At 32.9% G+C, this 19052-nt stretch overlaps 2 protein-coding genes across 3 annotated transcripts in view; one reads left to right on the plus strand and one right to left on the minus strand.

The window, feature by feature from the left end:
- LOC140449763 (uncharacterized) overlaps positions 1-3001 on the plus strand; it is a 104507-nt gene extending 101506 nt beyond the window's left edge. Inside the window, exon 2 of the mRNA XM_072543095.1 lies at positions 1168-3001. Coding sequence (XP_072399196.1) covers positions 1303-2811 — 1509 coding nt within the window. The 5' untranslated portion in view covers positions 1168-1302 and the 3' untranslated portion in view covers positions 2812-3001. The remainder of the gene's footprint in view (positions 1-1167) is intronic.
- Positions 1-18262, minus strand: part of LOC140449762 (uncharacterized) — a 36439-nt gene extending 18177 nt beyond the window's left edge. The window contains exons 1-2 of one of the 2 annotated variants that reach the window (XM_072543091.1): positions 17904-18259; positions 3273-5634 (exon numbers count right to left, since the gene is read on the minus strand). In XM_072543091.1, the coding sequence (XP_072399192.1) occupies positions 3749-5634; positions 17904-18186 (2169 nt within the window). In that variant the 5' untranslated portion in view covers positions 18187-18259 and the 3' untranslated portion in view covers positions 3273-3748. Of the gene's footprint in view, positions 1-3272; positions 5635-17903 lie in introns of those variants that run through there. The other variant, XM_072543092.1, reaches the window with a different exon arrangement.
- Between the last annotated feature and the right edge of the window lie 790 nt (positions 18263-19052).

Consider the following 19052-nt stretch of genomic DNA (forward strand, 5'->3'; position numbering starts at 1 on the left):
TATATTGTCGTGTTTATGCTTGCTGTTTAGGCACCAGACGATCGGGCCTACGCCGACCATCGTTGTCACTTGTAACGTAATTATCGAATTGTAATATAAATTTACTTTTAAATTATGATAAAAAAATATGTAACATAATCTATAATTGTAACATATTTTTAAACAAACAACACAATTGCAAACAAGTTCACGGTTGCCCAAATAAATTTTAAAAAATTCGTAAAATTCGAAGAAAAAAAAATCTCATTTGCATGATTTCTATATCGCCTGATTGTATGCAACTTATATATGTGAGATTGTTTTATAACTGATACATAAAAATGATAGAAAAAAAATTATTATGAATGAAAGGCCTACTCCAACATTGCGTATTGACCAAAAAGATGGGAAACAGGTGCGTACTTTTAATTGCTCTTAGTATGATGTCTACAAATGGTTTTCTGTAAGTATTACGAAGAACAGACTATATTGGTGGCCGTGTTTGTTATTTTCTAATAAGAAATGTGTATGGAATTGTGAAGGATACTTTGATTTAAAAAATATGCCTTCATCCTTAAAAAAACATTCCAGTTGCAAGGTTACATTTAAGTAATTTCCTGTCCTTTAATTAAGAATGTACAGAAGAGGGTGTTTTCTGTTCGCGATTTGCTAGAAGAAAAATCAAAAATCGCAATAGATACAACGCAGAAGTTAAAATGAACAGATAAATCTTTAAAAATTTAGTTAGGGGGAGGGGGGTCATGACTCCGTGAACCCTTCCTCTGGATCCGTCACTGATTACAGATAGCTATTATGTAATTTGCTGGCTTGGCCTACCCAAAATTTTACCACACCAGCCGCCACTGGTATGTATGTCGTTTAAGGGAAAAGTGCATAAACTGTATTTAGATATTTAATTTAAAATGAATAATAAATACCTAAGTTTTATTTGTTTAAGCATGAAATCCAACTCTATTTAAAGGGTAGAAACTAAAAATAAATTTTTAATTAAATGTTACTTACCTATATGTATCAGAAGTCTGTTTTATATAATGAAATCTTGAAAATAATGACAGTTATTCTGATTATTTATTGTTCGAGCCTACACTTATTTGGATTTTTAGCGTTCTCTTTACTCAATACAAAGTACTACAAATAAGAGATATTAACATCTAACATTCTTTCCAGGAGTTTCAAGAAGACAACGAAGATTCGAATAATCCGTCTTCTGCTAATTTTGACGAACTGCCGTCCAGTTCTAAGCGAAACAATGGCGATTTAATTTCTGATTCCGATTCTTCTTCTAATCGAAATAGCACCGGAATGATTGCAAAGTCACTCGTAAGTTACGACTTAACTTCAGATGAATATGATAGCGATGCTGATCCCGAATACACGGTGTCGGAGGGTAACTCAAAAGATAGTGAAGTAAATGAAATTGTTCCTGAAAGTCCAGTGAAACCTCGTTGGAGAAAAGCTGATACCCATAACTGGAAAGCAAATCAAATAAAAACATTACGATCTGAATGCAAGCCATACGTTACGAAAACAGGATTGAAAGCTGCTAAAGCTCCGAAGTCAATCGATTGCAGTAAATGTCGATTCAAGTGTACAATTAACTTTTCGAATAATAACCGGACTGAAATTTTTCATGCCTATTGGAATTTTAAGGACTACAACCGTCAAAAAGATTATCTCATTCAAAACGTGAGGACACAATTACCTAAACGACGTCGGGTAGGTGCCAAGAAACGAGTCATGGCCAAGCAATATTATTTAAGAAATTCCAATGGGGTATTTCGTGTTTGTGCAAATTTTTTTGAAAAAACTCTCTGCATCTCCAATGGACCAATAAATACCGCTTTAGCAAAAAACAACGAATTTGGTACTTTCTCAGGTTCCGACAACAGGGGACACAAAACTCCAGGAAATGCTACTAGCAAGGAAAATACACAATGTGTTAGAGAACACATTGAAAGTTTTCTCACCATGCTTCCTCACTACGTGAGGAAAACTAGTCGCAGACAGTATTTAGATCCAAAATTAAGTATTCTCAAGATGTATTCTTTATATTTGGATTTCTGCAAAGAGAAAAATGTTTTGCCCGTTAAAAGTAATGTATACAGGAACATTTTTTGTACACAATACAACCTTTTTACCCCCAAAAAGAATCAGTGCAGTCTTTGCACAAAGTATAACGCTGCAAAGGAAGATGAGCATCTTAAGCAACTCTACGAAGATCATGTGAATAGAAAAGAAGAATGCTATCAAGCAAAACATGATGATAAAGCAAAAGCCAGCAACGAGGCAAATTTTCAGACAATTACGTTTGATTTGCAGAGTGTTCTGCAACTACCATCATCAGACGTAGGGCAATTATATTATAGCAGAAAGTTGTGTTTATACAATTTAACAATTTGTGAAGGGGGGAAAGAAAATAGAGGTTTTTGTTTTTGTTGGAACGAAATAAATGGAAAGAGGGGATCCAATGAAATCGCAACTATTCTAACAAAGTACATAGATAGAATCCCTAGCAACATAACACATTTATCTATATTCTCTGACACTTGTGGGGGTCAGAACCGAAACCAGAATGTGGCAGCAGCAATGTTATATTGTGTTCAAAATCATGCGACAGTGGAAATCATTGAACATACATTTTTGGAATCTGGCCACTCCTACATGGAATGCGATTCTATGCAGTCAGCGATAGAAAAGGAAAAAAAGAATAGATCAGTTTTTGTAATGAACGATTGGAAGGAAATCTTTAAAAATGCAAGAACCAAAAACAAATCAAAGAAAACCCCCTATGAAGTATACAGATTTTTTTAGATTTTCAAGATCTTGCCTCTAACATGATTAAGAACAGAAACGTGGATGAAGATTGAAATAAGGTAGAATGGTTAAAATATGAAAAAAAGATTCCGAATTACATTTACTATAAATACAGTCATTTTTCCGAGTTTAGACGAATCTACGTTAAAGGAAAAGGTAGGAACCGCCACACGCCGTATGCCATTAAGCCGACTTATTCTGGTCACCTAGCAATTACTGATCAGAAAAAAAAAAGATCTGATTAAACTTTGTGATTCATCTATTCTACCAGAAGAATTGCATGCTTGATATAGGTCATTACCTGCTAAATCTGATGAACTTAAAGAAGAACTAGCACCCGAACCGGCAGCTGATGAATCGCACGATGAGGAAAATTAACTTTATTATAATACTCCGTAGTGGTTTAATGCATAGTCATGGAAATTTTGTTAAAAATAAAGACCTATATTTAACAGGTTAACTAATTTATTTTTTCACTGTGACAACTCGCAAAATATAGTAAAAGTAAAATTCATTAAGTACGAAAATCTGTTTTATTTTGTGATTGATGCAAATTTTCATTAAATATTAGGCATATTTACTGATACCAAGTAATATTTTCATTTTATGTAGCATTTGGATATTATAACAAAATTTTCCTATTTTTGAAAACCATTTCCACTTTAATGCTCATTATCTCTAAATTTGAAAAATGCAACTTAGTGACTTTTACCTCTAAACCGACGATGTTAAATTGGATCTTTGTGAAAAACTTTTGGAGGAAATTTCACATGCAAAAGGTTTATCGCCAGTGTGTACTCTCATATGTTCTGTTAAACCGGATCTTTGTGAAAAATTTTTGGAGCAAATTTCACATGCAAAAGGTTTATCGCCAGTGTGTACTCTCATATGTACTGTTAAACTATATCTTCGTGAAAATCTTTTGGGGCAAATTTCACATGCAAAAGGTTTGTCGCCAGTGTGTACTCTCATGTTTTCTTAAACTGGATCTTTGTGAAAAACTTTTGGAGCAAATTTCACATGCAAAAGGTTTATCGCCAGTGTGTACTCTCATATGTACTTTTAAATGGGATCTTTGTGAAAAACTTGTCGAGCAAATTTCACATGCAAAAGGTTTATCGCCAGTGTGTACTCTCATATGTGGTGTTAAACTGGATCTTTGTGAAAAACTTTTGTAGCAAATTTCACATGCAAAAGGTTTATTGCCAGTGTGTACTCTCATATGTTTAGTTAAACCGGAACTTTTTGAAAAACTTTTGGAGCAAACTTGACATGCAAAAGTTTTATCGCCAGTGTGTGCTGTCATATGTTGTTTTAAAGTGGAATTGTATAAAAAACCTTTGGAGCAAATTTCACATGCAAAAGGTTTATCGCCAGTGTGTACTCTCATATGTCCTTTTAAATTGGATCTTTGTGAAAAACTTTTGGAGCAAATTTTACATGCAAAAGGTTTATCGCCAGTGTGTACTCTCACATGTTTTGTTAATGTGAAATTGTGCGAAAAAGCTTTAGAGCAAATTTCACATGCAAAAGGTTTATTGCCAGTATGTACTTTCATATGTTCTTTTAAACTGGATCTTTGTGAAAAACTTTTGGAGCAAATTTCACATGCAAAAGGTTTATCGCCAGTGTGTACTCTCATATGTACTTTTAAATGGGATCTTTGTGAAAAACTTGTCGAGCAAATTTCACATGCAAAAGGTTTATCGCCAGTGTGTACTCTCATATGTGGTGTTAAACTGGATCTTTGTGAAAAACTTTTGTAGCAAATTTCACATGCAAAAGGTTTATTGCCCGTGTGTACTCTCATATGTTTAGTTAAACCGGAACTTTTTGAAAAACTTTTGGAGCAAACTTGACATGCAAAAGTTTTATCGCCAGTGTGTGCTGTCATATGTTGTTTTAAAGTGGAATTGTATAAAAAACCTTTGGAGCAAATTTCACATGCAAAAGGTTTATCGCCAGTGTGTACTCTCATATGTTCTTTTAATTTGGATCTTAGTGAAAAACTTTTGGAGCAAATTTCACATGCAAAAGGTTTATCGCCAGTGTGTACTCTCATATGTTCTGTTAAACCGGATCTTTGTGAAAAATTTTTGGAGCAAATTTCACATGCAAAAGGTTTATCGCCCGTGTGTACTCTCATATGTTCTGTTAAACTATATCTTCGTGAAAATCTTTTGGGGCAAATTTCACATGCAAAAGGTTTGTCGCCAGTGTGTACTCTCATATGTTTTCTTAAACTGGATCTTTGTGAAAAACTTTTGGTGCAAATTTCACATGCAAAAGGTTTATCGCCAGTGTGTACTCTCATATGTTCTGTTAAATTGGATCTTTGTAAAAAACTTTTGGAACAAATTTCACATGCAAGAGGTTTATTGCCAATATGTGTTTGCATATGTTCTTTCAAAATGGATCTTCGTGAAAATAATTCAGAGCAAATTATACATGGAAATGTATTTTCTCCAAAAGATACTGTTAAAACACTCTCTTTATTAAACTCTTTAGAACAAATTCCACACGTTAAATGTTTTTTTCTTGCAGCGGGACTGTTTACCCTTGGTTTTAAATCAGAACTTTCTGAAAAGTTTTCGATGCATATTGTACACGTGAAAACTTGGTCTTCAACGTAAACCCTCGTATCTGTTTCTATGTGATTCCTTGTTGAAAGTTGTTTGGCGCAAATTTCAGTGGTAAAATAGTTTTTCTCAGTGTTCACATTCGTCGGGGCAGTTAAACATTGGTCCAAATCACCGGTAATATTAACATAGTCTTTGAATAATTGGCTTGCATCAGTTTGTATATCTTCATGGGGAAAACCTAAAATCGTTATTATCTATTAAACAACTATTATGTAGTTAAATAAAAAAATATTTTATGATCGGTTAAAAAAATCTCGGAAGAGAGTAGAAGGGGTTATGTTTAATAGAACAAAGTATACTTATTTAACTGTAATTATAATATTAATAAAAAATATAATAATTACCATAGCTGGAAGCAAAAGCCAGCACACACTTTTTGGAAGGCAGCAAACATTAAGTTGAACTATACAGGTATTGATCAGTGCGTTTCCAAAAGTGTGCATGGTTTGTGCGGATTTAATTTTCATAAATATCAGATAAAAGAAGGCGAAGACTAACTATTAAGCCAATGTTCGAACCTATACTAATCATATGGAAAAATAAACAACGTCCGCTGGAATGGAATATCGGAATAATCTTGCCGTTACACAAAAAAGGAGACCAACTCCAATGTAGAAATTATCGAGGTTAACGTTACTCAAAATATGAGCAATTTAATATATGAACAACTAAAAACGTATGCGCAACAAATACTTGGGGCATACCAATGAGGTTCCTGCACGTAAAAAAGGCGAATTTTAGAAAAAGTTGGCAAATTTGATACAGACATGCAACAACCCCCCTCCCTAATCGAAAATTCCTGATCCAAACACTAAAAGTGTGTTTAAGAAAGCATTGCAACTGTATGTTTACGAGTATAGAGCAAAATCAGAATCCATAAAGAATCAACAGATACAATCTCTACTAAGAGATGACTATTTGGACTACCAAGGAGACGCCTTATCCTGTATCTTATTTAAATTTAACATGCGCTTCACTTTCTAGTTACAAAAATATAACGTTGTTTTATGTTATACAGAATATAAGGGATGGTCCGGTAAGGTGACCACCCAGGTCACCAGATTTTAATAAAATGGACTCATTTCTATGGGGCTATGTTAAGAATGAACTGTATAAAACTAATGTAAATAAAAAATGAAGATAGATTCCGAATTGTATTTCAAAATATTTCTTTAAAAATGCTTCGTAATGGATAAATGGAACTTCAACTATGGATAAATGATTTGGAAGTTCATTTTGAACACCTTATCTAAATACGATAAGTTAAAATTAGTGTTTTGTTTATGTTTCTGTGGTGTTATTTTTTTTCTATTTTCCGTTAGTTAAATTTTTTTATACATATTTGGTGTAAATGATGTTTTTTTTTCTGTATCGTCATTTGATTAGTAAACTAACTACAACTATAGTTGCAATAGATCATTTTTCCTATTCTCATTTTTAATTATACAGAGAGTTAAATATAACACGATTTTCATGTAATATTGGTTATAACTTTTTAAATACCCAGTATAACAGGTTACAACTTCGTATCTTTGTAAGCAGAAGTGAAGCGGATTTTAAATTTAAAATAAAATACTGAATGTTTCATTAAAAAAAAAACATTTCTTTGATGCGGTCAGTGTTATGGAAGATACTGCATATATGTAACTAATTTTAAAAAGTGAGGCTTACACTTGGGTCCTATAATAGCAGATATAACGCACTTTGTCACAAAAATTGATTATCCTGTGGACAAGGAACTGTGAGAAAACAACGTATGGCGAAGACGATATAACTTTGAATTGTAAAATGTATATATAGAACCAGATATCACACCGTTTATAAAGATTGGACAATTGTGCCTGATGGGTTACGTAGACCAGATACTGGAAGATGTTGCTCCCAAGAAAATCCTAAGACAGGCACGTACGGGAAGAAGACCAAAAGGGATACCCAGGCTTAGATATATAGTGCAAGTCGAATAAGATCTAAAAACCTTAAAAATCACAAACTGGAAGCATAAAGCCCATAATAGATCGGAATGGCGGAAGATCCTAGAACAGGTCAAGACTCAAAAAGGGTTGTCGTGAAAGCGTATTATAACGATTTCTGTGAGAACTGAGCACGTCAAATCCTGGACAAGTGGTCACAGAATACCACGTTTCTGGTTTATTCAAGCCTGTTATAAAAATTTTACTATAGAAAAAAACCGTTAATGTATTCTAAACAATATACATATTTCCATTATATGAATATATTGTTACGATAAATATGACTCATATTTTAACCTGTAAACATTTTATTATTCTAACAAGTATTTTCTAGTAGGTTTTCCGATCCGCTAAAAACCGGTCTGGCGTTCCATCCTATTCGAGAAGGGCCAACACAGTTCACCGTCCGAATTCGAGGGTACTCCGGAATAACGGCTATTATATATATATATATATATATATATATATATATATATATATATATATATATACAGTGTGACTCATTTAGATTGGAAACACCTCTATAAAATTTGAAGTTGTTAACCGATTTTAACCAAATTTTTTTTTTTAATATCATGTAATAAAAGGTCTATTGCGGGACAAAATATGAAATATTTAGTTAAATTTTCAAGGCAGTCTACGATACTTTTTCTTCGTCGAAAATGGAGAATTTGTATCAGCGATTTTTTTATTAAAAAAATTTCTACGCCACTGGATTAAGAGTGGCTTTAAATAGCTATGACAAAAATTTCATTAAAATATATTTATTAATAACGAAGTTATGATAACTTAAAATTTTAAAACTCACTAAGTTACGAGTCAAAAAAGAACACCCTGTATCAACAGATAACCACAAAACTAATTATTTTTTAAATAATTTTAATAATAAACCACTACTAGACAAAAAAATGTTTAAAATAGCATAAAAATTTAATGCAAGTAACGCACTTACATTATTAATAACTTTACAAGCTACAACTTAAATCTCAGTTGCCAAGACAACGATATTATTGTTTGACATTATTTGTGTCATACAAATTTCAGTGGTAGCATAAATTTATGCATAATATCTGCACAATTTACTTCAAATTCTTTTAATAATATTTTGTGTCATGGCTGCAAGATTAAGTTTGAGAGAAAAAATTGAAATTATACGTCTTTTGGGAGATAACGATAGAAGGGCCAGGGAAGTTTGTACAATATTTAATGACAGACATGTGGATCGTCCTAATATTAGACGAGGTACGGTAAACAAAATAAATAGAATATTTAATGAATATGGTCCAGTATCAAAACTGATTTTAAAAAATAACCCGTTACAAAAAAGAAGATGAAATGATCAAATCATTTTAGATCATTTCAGAAATAACCCTAATGCCAGTTTAAGGAATGCCAGTTTATATTTGAATGTGCCTCGAGAGAGTATTCGGCGATATCTTAAGATAAATAATATTAAACCTTCCAAACCAAAAGTCTTACACACATTACAAGGAGGCGACAAAGCAAAACGTTTAGAATATTGTTTATGGGCTCAAGGGGAATATTTAAACAATATAAATTTTCTAAAAAACCTGTTGTTTACCGACGAACCCACTTTCACTACAAATGGAGTAGTATCATCACAAAATTGTCGCTATTGGACAGTAGATAATCCCCATTGGGTAATAAACTGTAAAAGCCAGTATTCTCAAAAAATCAATGTCTGGTGTGGTATATCGAACGAGTTATTGGTCCTTTCTTTTTTGAAGAAAACTTGAACTCACAGAACTTTTTAGAATTTTTAAACACCGACTTGTGGGATGCTATTCATGAGCTCCCAATTAATGAACGATTACATTTGTATATCCAGTTAGATGAGTGTTCTGTTCTTTACGCCAGAACCGTGAAGCAATGGCTAAATGAAAATTATCCGAACCGTTGGATAGGCCGGGGTAGTCCGTTAATAGATTGGCCACCCAGATATCCAGATCTCACAATTTTAGACTTCTTTCTCTAGGGAGTTATCAAACAAAGAAATTAACCAACCCGTGCAAGAGACGTAAACGAACTTCGTGCAAGAATTCGACAGGCATGTGCAGAAATTACTCCCCAACAACTAAGAAATGTAATTAGAAATATTCATAAACGCTACGACAAATGTATCCAATTTGATGGTGGATTGGTAGAGGCAACTAGGATTTAAACTAAAATTATGTTTCCATGTTTCTGTTAATACAGAGTGTTTTTTTAACGTTAATACAGAGTGTTTTTTTCTTAGTGAGTTTTAAAATTTTAAGTTGTCATAAGTTTGTTATTAATAAATATATCTTAATGAAATTTTTGTCATAGCTATTTGAAGCCACTCTAAATCCAGTGGCGTAGAATTTTTTTTAATAAAAAAATCGCTAATACAAATTCTCCATTTTTGACGAAGAAAAAGTATCGTAGAATGCCCTGAAAATTTAACTAAATATTTCATATTTTGTCCCGCAATAGACCTTTTATTACATGACATTAAAAAAAAATTTGGTTAAAATCGGTTAACAACTTCAAATTTTATAGAGGTGTTTCCAATCTAAATGGGTCACACTGTATATGTATAGGACATTTTTATTTGAAAACAAGTTAGTATGAATAGTTGTATCGAGTTTGAATTGTAACGCGAAAATGTAGTATATAAATTACAATCGTGTAAATAGTGTAAATAAATTATTGTAAGACTTTATATAAATTAAATAAACACTCTAATAAACCAACTGTTAGAACATTTTATAATAAATAAAGTTAATAAACTAGACTTATAAAAATAGTTCATTGGTGTCAAAAGTGGAGTATTTTAAATAAATTGTGAAAATGACTACGATTTATGAGCTCACAGTTACGAATTTAAGAAGACATCTCGAGGACAGAGAATTAGCTTCTACTGGAAAAAAAGGCTGATTTAGTCCAACGACTAAAGAACACTTTGTTCCCGGAAACTTAAATATTTAAAGTCAAACATGCTGCTGTCATCTCGTCGATTTCGAAATTAGAGAACAAAGTTTCTGGTGACATCGCATCATTAGAGAACAAAGTTTCTGACGATATTTCGAAAGTTTCTTCTGATGTAGCCAAAGTTTCTGGTGATGTGGCCAAAGTTTCTGGTGACATCGCTTCTTTAGAAGACAAGGTTTCTAACGAGATTTCTTCTCTAAAAAGCAAAGTTTCTGCTAACATCTTTTTGGACATCTCTAAAGTCACTTCTGAGATTTCTGACCTCGACGGTCTTCGTTAAAAAACCAAGTTGCTGCCGATATGTTGGCCTTCGAAGAAAAGATATGGAAAGAGATGGAAAGGAAGATGGGGGAAACAGGGACAGCAGAGAGAGGAAACAATCCAATTACAGTAGAGACAAAAGAAGACGAGACGAAATGTAAACACGGCCGGAAATTTGAAGGAAGTGGAGGTTATGTCCACGTTAAAGTCCCAACTTTCGACGGAAAATCGTCATGGAACAACTACATGAAACAGTTGGAATCGGCTGCAAGAGCGAATGGACGGTCTGAAAAAGAAAAAGCTGTAAATCTGACTATTGCTCTTCGAGGAGATGCCTTAGATGTGATTCAGATCATAGCCGTAGAGGAGACGGATGATTTCGAACAACTTGAAGAGGTTAAATATGCGATATGGCCACGAACATTTGGAGCATCTATGTCAGTCGCAGCTTAAAAATCGAAGACAAAGGAGAGATGAGGCTCTTCAAGAATATGAGGTAGATATTACCTGATTAGTACGGTATGCTTATCCAACAGCTGCCGAAGATATGATGGAAAAATTGGCCGTTCAAACATTTATTGATGATCTTCGTGATCATGAAATGCAGAGAACACTGCGATTAGCTCGTCACAAGACGCTGGTTGATGTCTTATCCGCTGAATACGAGTCAGCTACACAGGCCTCTGGCGGGTACAGTAAAGTTAGGACTGTAAAAGAGGAAGGAGATGAAGATAAACTTAACCAGCTTGACCACGTTCAGCTCCGTCTCTTTGTTTAAAGAAAAGCAGTGGGCCACTGAGATGTATTTGTGTAAACTAATTAATTTTTAAGGTACACTTTAAAAAGTCATTTATAATAAATATGGGTACAAAAAAAAATTAATTTGGTCACAAAAAAACTCACCGCGTGAGTCGCGTTGGTGGCTACAGGGCAGAAAATGTGTCAGTTGAACTTAAAAAAAATAACAATAATCTGATTGAGCAAAAAGATAATTATGAACCTAGATAACTAACATAAGTAATTATCAAATGGCAAACATCAAAAAAAACAAATTAATTACCTAATTTTCAATTTCTTCTGAAAATGTCTAAAATAATTTTCTAAGCACAATCCCGGATGTTCAGAGCACTCCGCACAATAAGACAATGAGTCTTTTCTTTCTTTTTTAGTTTGCCAGCAATATTTACACCGTCGTCGTTTTGTAATACCATTAGCTGATTTTACGGGAATGGGATGGCAAATGAAACATTTGCCATCCCATTCCTCTCAACACATTTTTCTTGACTTGAGGGACTTTTGGGTTTGGTCCCAAAAGACTATCAATTATCGACAATCAAAAGTCGTATAATGACATTTTTGTGTTAGAATTATTATAGAAATAGTATGCGTTGATTGGCATAATTTTAAAAATATGTATGCCTATTTTTTTGTACCACCTCATAGTATTGTGTTCGCAACTATAATAATTTAACATCTGGTCACATAAGTCAATCCCACCTTTGTTTTTGTTATATTCAGCGACTAAACGGGGCTTTTCTTTATCAATTCTATTCCTAGATATTGTTGGAACCATTTCATGACCAAATTCGGAAGAGATCATTAAAATATCTCGCTGACCTTTCCATTTACATACACATATCTCTTTATTATTGTAAGCACTCACCAGTTCATTTTGTTTTAATTTTCTCGTTTTAATTTTGTCGTTTTTGAGCACGTCTAGCTTGAATATTTGAAAAGTAAGCAATGAAATTCATATTATCATCCAATTTATCAATGGGACAGAAGATATTTGTTATAATAATTTGAGAAAAATCCGCCTAGATAACATTCATACATTGTCATATACTCAGAATAAAGTTTAACATCAAAATTCGAAAACCAAATACAAACTCCAGTATATAAACTCCAGTATATAAAAATGTTTCCAAGCGGCCAGCAGATATTTGTTGTAGTTCGTGAAAAATCCGCTGACATAAAGTTCATATATTGTCATATAGTCAAAGACCGCGCGACTCGCGTTGGTGGCCTCTGAGACTATATTCACTGAACGTGACATTGCTAAATGGCGTGCCCTCCAAGTATTAAACCTGGCAGGACCCTGGGCTACCTATCTCTCAACATACGCCCGTTAGTGAAACCTCTGCCCCTACGAGTCCGACACCAAAGTGAAGGTGCCACGGGGCGCGTACCAAGAACGTCCCGTGGGTCCCCCCGTGGGGTTACCACACATTGTGGCGAAATACATACATATATACATACAAATTTTTCTTGGAATACTATTCCAAAAAAATTTAAAAAAATCAACCTCGATCGGCCAAACAACTAGTGCAACTAGTAATAACAGATAACAGTGAAAATTGAACTAATGCTCGGCGACAGTGTTGCCATATATAAGTTGCATACAATCAGGCGATATAGAAATCATGCAACTGTGATTTTTTTTTTCGAATTTTACGAATTTTTTTAATTTTATTTGGGCAACCGTGCACTTGTTTGCAATTGTGTTGCTTGTTTAAAAATATGTTACAATTATAGATTATGTTACATATTTTTTATCATAATTTAAAAGAAAATTTATATTACAATTCGATAATTACGTTACAACTGACAACGATGGTCGGCGTAGGCCCGATCGTCTGGTGCCTAAACAGCAAGCATAAACACGATAATATAAATCGTTGTCCTGCTTAACTTCAAACGCTTTTTGTACGGGGATCTTATGTGAGCTGGGTCGGCCAGTTCCGATCGGGCCTATTACTGATATTTAAAATGTCTGAATACGATTCAATGCTTTCTGTGGTAATATAATAACATAGTTGTTTTAACGGACGCTAATCTATTAAGTGATTTAGTACATTTAAAAGTTATTTACATGCATTAACATAATTTTTGAATATGTTTTTCAATTTTAAAGCTCTTAAAATTATTGGGTAGGCCTGGCCTATCCTGCTTACCCCCAAAAGCCGCCACTGCCCTAGGTACGACGCAAATCAAGAAACTCACCATCAGAAAAACTAGAACGGGTCGGCCTTGGGGGGGGGGGGGGCAGATTCGACCCGGAACTTTTCCAAAGACCCTCTCATAATAATAGCTTCTTTGAAATGTCGTGAAGATAGTGTATACTGTATATGTAGATGGAGAAATAAATGGTAAAAGGCATACGTTGTTGGTGTATACCGAAGCGACCAGAACCATTATAAGCCCGACAGTTATAAACACCCGTAAGAAACTGTTACCAACGAGGTTACGACTTCGGACAGCTACAGGTGAAAATGCCAACATTCATGGAGAAATCCAGGTACAATTCGGAATTGGAGCAGAAAAGTTCGTCCATACTGTTATAGTTGCTGACATCGAAGAGGATGTTATATTATGAACGGACGTAATGAATATGCATGGTTTCCAATTGGATTTTAAGAATAAGGTAATCAAAGTTGGTAACGAGGAGGTATTTCTTCATCCACATGATGACAACACTGTGCAAGCAGCCGTTAAAGAAGGTACAGTCGTGTCTGCGAGAAGTGAAACGATCATAGTAGAGTGGTTACAGGGAATTGTGGACGAAGGGACACCTGTTATGATGGAGCCTTGGAAGCATGACGACGGGGTTGGCCGAGGAATCATAATTGGAAAGGAATTGGTGACTTCGGCTAAAGAAATACCTGTGAGGTTTATCAATGTCAATGACTACCCAGTGACCATCAAGAAAGAGACAAAAGTAGGAACTTGTGTCTGTTATCCTCTGCCTCGGATCGACGACACATTGGCTGGAAGTAAATTGTTTTCTACTTTGGATTTGAAGTGTGGATACTGGCAGGTAGAAATTGATCCGGTAGATAAAAAGAAGACAGCCTTCACCACATGATCTGGATTGTGGCAATTCAACGTTATGCCATTTGGACTCTGTAATGCTCCTGCGACATTTGAGAGGCTTATGGCAAATGTGTTGAGAGGTTTATCATGGAAACATGCCTGGTTTATCTAGATGAAATAATCGTCTTGGGGGAGACATTTGAAGATCATCTGAGGAATTTAGAAAACGTTTTTAATTTACTTAAAGATGCCCAATTGATGTTAAACACCAAGAAGTGGGCTAGAAGCAGCTATTTCAAGGTAAAGTCAATTATCTGGATCATATAGTCAGTAAAGGAGTGGCCGTGGATAAAGGAAAAATCGGTTCCATTAAGGAATGGCGAGAACCAACTGACAATTATCAAGTGAGAAGTTTTCTTGGATTATGTAAACATTTATGTATAAAAATTTACAGCTGGGTACTTTTAAATATGAGAAATTATAATTTGATGCACACGTTGATGTAACTGATAGAGGGCGTCACCTATACCACATATGTGGTGTAAATTTGCACTTTCCTTTTTTGCTCTTTAAGTTATCTGTATTTGTGATAAAAAATATTAAAGACTTCAATAATAACTTGAAAACTCGAGATAATCGCATTTTACCAATCAGATGCATAATTCTGATTTAAGGCAATTACTCCAGGCAACGAAGAAAAAATAGACAAAACATTAATACTTCTGAATTTTGGTATAAAATACCTTTAACTAAAGTTAATAGTTAACGAAATATTCAATAAAATAAATATATCAGCAGGATAATTTGATACAAATCAAAACAAAACATAATCAAAACATTTTGTTTACAAACCAAATTAAGAAATAGTTAAACTAAATAAAATAACTTTTTGTCAAAGTAAGTGTTCGATATGTCCACCATTTTCTTTAAGACATTTGTCAATATATTCCATAAAAGATCGTCTCATATTAAATAGCATCATTGGTTCTAAAGAAACTGCTGCAGTATTTATTTCTTCCCATAGTTGGTTGCGAATGTTTATGGGATTCTTATAGACACATTGTTTTAATGTGCCCCATATACCAAAATCAAGCGGATTAAATTCTGGGCTATGTGGTAGCTATAATGTATAATGGATGAATATATTCTTTTGGATACAGATTCAAATCTTATGGTGTGTTATGGAACTACAACTTATTTGTCGTAGAGGTTAAATAATGTATTAAACTGTGATGTATCTCGTTCATTGATTACTTATATACACACGGAATAACCTATTGATGACATTACTTATTTATATGATTATGTTACAGCTTACGAGTAACTATAATTACATCTCAAACAAATGGACTATTATGATTTACTAACGAACTAATATTATGCTGTACTAAATTGCCTGTGTGTTTACTATATTTATAACAATATCAGTTATTAGGCCAACGATGATGTTTTTGTAAAAATGCCGAGTTTTTAAGGTTAGATTTGTAGCACAAGTATTATGAAACAAGACACATATGTGTTATTTAATACCTGTGCTCTAGTTTCTATTAGTCCTAATAAAAATGGGTAAACAATTTATGTAATGAATAATAGGTATTCTTTTGGGATTTTTTATGAATTAAATAATTATATCAATATCTCACCACATTGCAAAGGAATATGACTACCACGACCATCCAATGTTTAGAAAAGTTGTATTTAAGTATGTTCTAACTGCCTTCTCTCTAGAATGTGGTGGTGTACCATCTTTGTATCTGCATTTTATAATAGAGAAAAAGTAATACAACGCCATTATAGAAACTTAAGAAGCGATAGAAAAGGGAAATTGTAAACATGATGACAGCCAATATCTGAATACGGACACAGCACCTAAAGAAGAAGATGAAGAATCTTTCGTTTTAATAAGAATAAACTATGAATTATGCTTGCTTACCTACAGGTATTCAGTGCTTTACCGCACAAATATCAAACTAAGAATTATTATGCAGCTGACTTATAAAATGTAATTATCTTGAAAACGGTTGAATTTTCAGGTTACTAACAGGTATACCTTTTCTTTGTAAAAATAATGAATCTTTAATATTTTTTAACACAAATAGAGCTAACTGAAAGAGCAAAAAAGTTAAGCGCAAATGTATGCCACACATGTGGCATATGTGCCGCTCTCTATTAGTTACATTAAAGTATGTATAAAATTATAATTTATCCTACTCAAAAGCATCCAACTGTAAATATTTGTCCACAAATTTTTACAAACATAAAATTTATAGCGAAAAATAAAATTTTAAATTTCCACTTTAACACCCTGTATCTATCTTAATATCAACATTTTATTAAAGCAAGTTGGCTTAAATCGTAATTTTTTAAAGTGCAGAATCTACTGTTTCTGTTTGTACAATTACTTAAGGAGCACCCTGTATATATATATTATAGTCACATCAATGCTAAATACATAGAATACAATTGATATGAGTGATATAGCTGGTGAGGGAGTGTGAAAGATGTATCTCGGGTGTCTTAAAAAACTTAACAAAAACTGCAAATTGTGCCTAGGAGAGGGCTGGATAAATTTAGAAAATGAAATAAAGTAATAGAAAAGAACCGTAAATACTAGAACTCAGAACTTCCAAAGCTGGTATAAACCTGTGCATATCTGTCATTTATCAGCAACAAGTTTGCTAATATTACAATTAGATATACCATTAAAAAGCCATGGACCACTGTAAGAAAGTCAGTTAAGGATGTCAACACTTTTTCGTTCTCCAAATTAAAATATCTACTCTAGATGATGGGAAGCATAGGGCTTCTACATAAAAAAAAGATCAGTGAATAACTGAGTAAATATTAGGGATATGGATGGTAGAATTGTGAAGGCAACAACAAATAGTATAATACTTATACAAAATAATAGCAGCAGAATTTGTGAAGACATCTACACAGAAATACATAGCTATCCCAGATTATAGCATTTGACATATATGGTCAAATATATACCAATGGAGGTTCATGTTATAATTCCTCCTACACTAGATAGTGATAGAAAATACATTTATTTTAACAGCACATTACAGTTTAAATTTAAATAAAACTGATATTAAAATGCATGTTCTGGTCTTTGAAACGGTTGTGTACTTTTTTTCAAGAACTGAAGACCAAGTTAAAGGTGGAAATTCTTCTTCATTAATTCTTCCAATTTTATGATTTTCATTAAGGTTTGAATAATTATAAAATGTTTGAATTGTATGTGTTAATTAAGGAAAACTTCACCTAACATTTCAAATAGGACCTGCATTAAATTTGTTTGGCGCAATTAAGTTTAATATTTGGGTGAAATTATAAAAGTTATATTATAAGTAATTAGCATTGGAATATATAAATAACATAAAGCTAAGCTAATATTTTATGAAGAGCAACTCTTTTAATTACTTACTTTTATCGCTTGTTTCTTTTTCTTCAAATAGTATGAGTTTATCTTCATATGGTTCTTTTTCTGTCTTTATAGGGTTCTCCTTTAATACTAAATAATCAAATGCACCATTTGTAGTTTCCCTCTTGGGCTCCTCGTTAATTTCAATTTTAAAAGTATCAACAAGAGAAACACCCCCCTCATTATCTATTTCTTCTTTACATGTGTATTCATTATCTTCTTGTTTCACTTCCATTTTATTAAACTCAATTTTATCATTTTCACAATACATCGAGACATCATTCATAATAATAGCATAGTATAAAAAGAAATGTGGTTAAACTGTGATAATAGTTGGTTGTCAGTTCGCTAACGCTATTATCAAAGAATATAGACGCTCAGTGTTGCCGATGTCACGATAAGAAATTATGTTAGACAGCTGCTAAAATTATCAGATTTTGCCAAAAATTATGTTAAAATTTTTGCAAAATTATGTTAAAATTTTTGCAAAATTATGTTAAAAATTTTTATCTTGGTAGTTTCTAAAGGTAATAAAAATACATTAAAAAAAATTATTTTATTCAACTTAACTTGTTAATTAAAAAAAAAACATGAACAAAATATATTTAATATCAAATAGGTACTATAATAAAACTAATTTACATACGGAACGCTTTCAAATAAAATTGCCTCATTCTCATCTTGTGAAGATGAAGAGTTCATGTGATTAAAATAATTTAACATTTTTTTGTCTGTTTGAAAGGAGTAACATTCTTTTACTCCTTCACTTGCTAACACTAATCCATTTACTGTTTGAGTACATAATTTATTTCGAATTTTAGTTTTTATTAAATTGACCTTAGAAAATATTCGCTCACAGGTCGCATTTGAATGTGGACAAACAAGGATATTTAAAATAAAATGTGAAAGATTTTTGAATTTCTGCACTGCTGCACTATCAGTTAATGCACCAACTTTGTACCAGTACTTATCTACTTCAAATTCTTTTTTAATATTGTATTAATTCGTAGTCATTATTATTTAAAATTCTAGGAAATGCACATATAATACCATATATAGAATTAGGTTTTTCAATCGATTTTGGATCAAAAGTTGCAATATGTAATAATAAGGGACTTCTAAAATCAAATCGTTTTTTAATTTCTAAGCAAC

The sequence above is a fragment of the Diabrotica undecimpunctata genome, chromosome 9, assembly GCF_040954645.1.
Source record: "Diabrotica undecimpunctata isolate CICGRU chromosome 9, icDiaUnde3, whole genome shotgun sequence".
Lineage (NCBI taxonomy): Eukaryota > Metazoa > Arthropoda > Insecta > Coleoptera > Chrysomelidae > Diabrotica > Diabrotica undecimpunctata.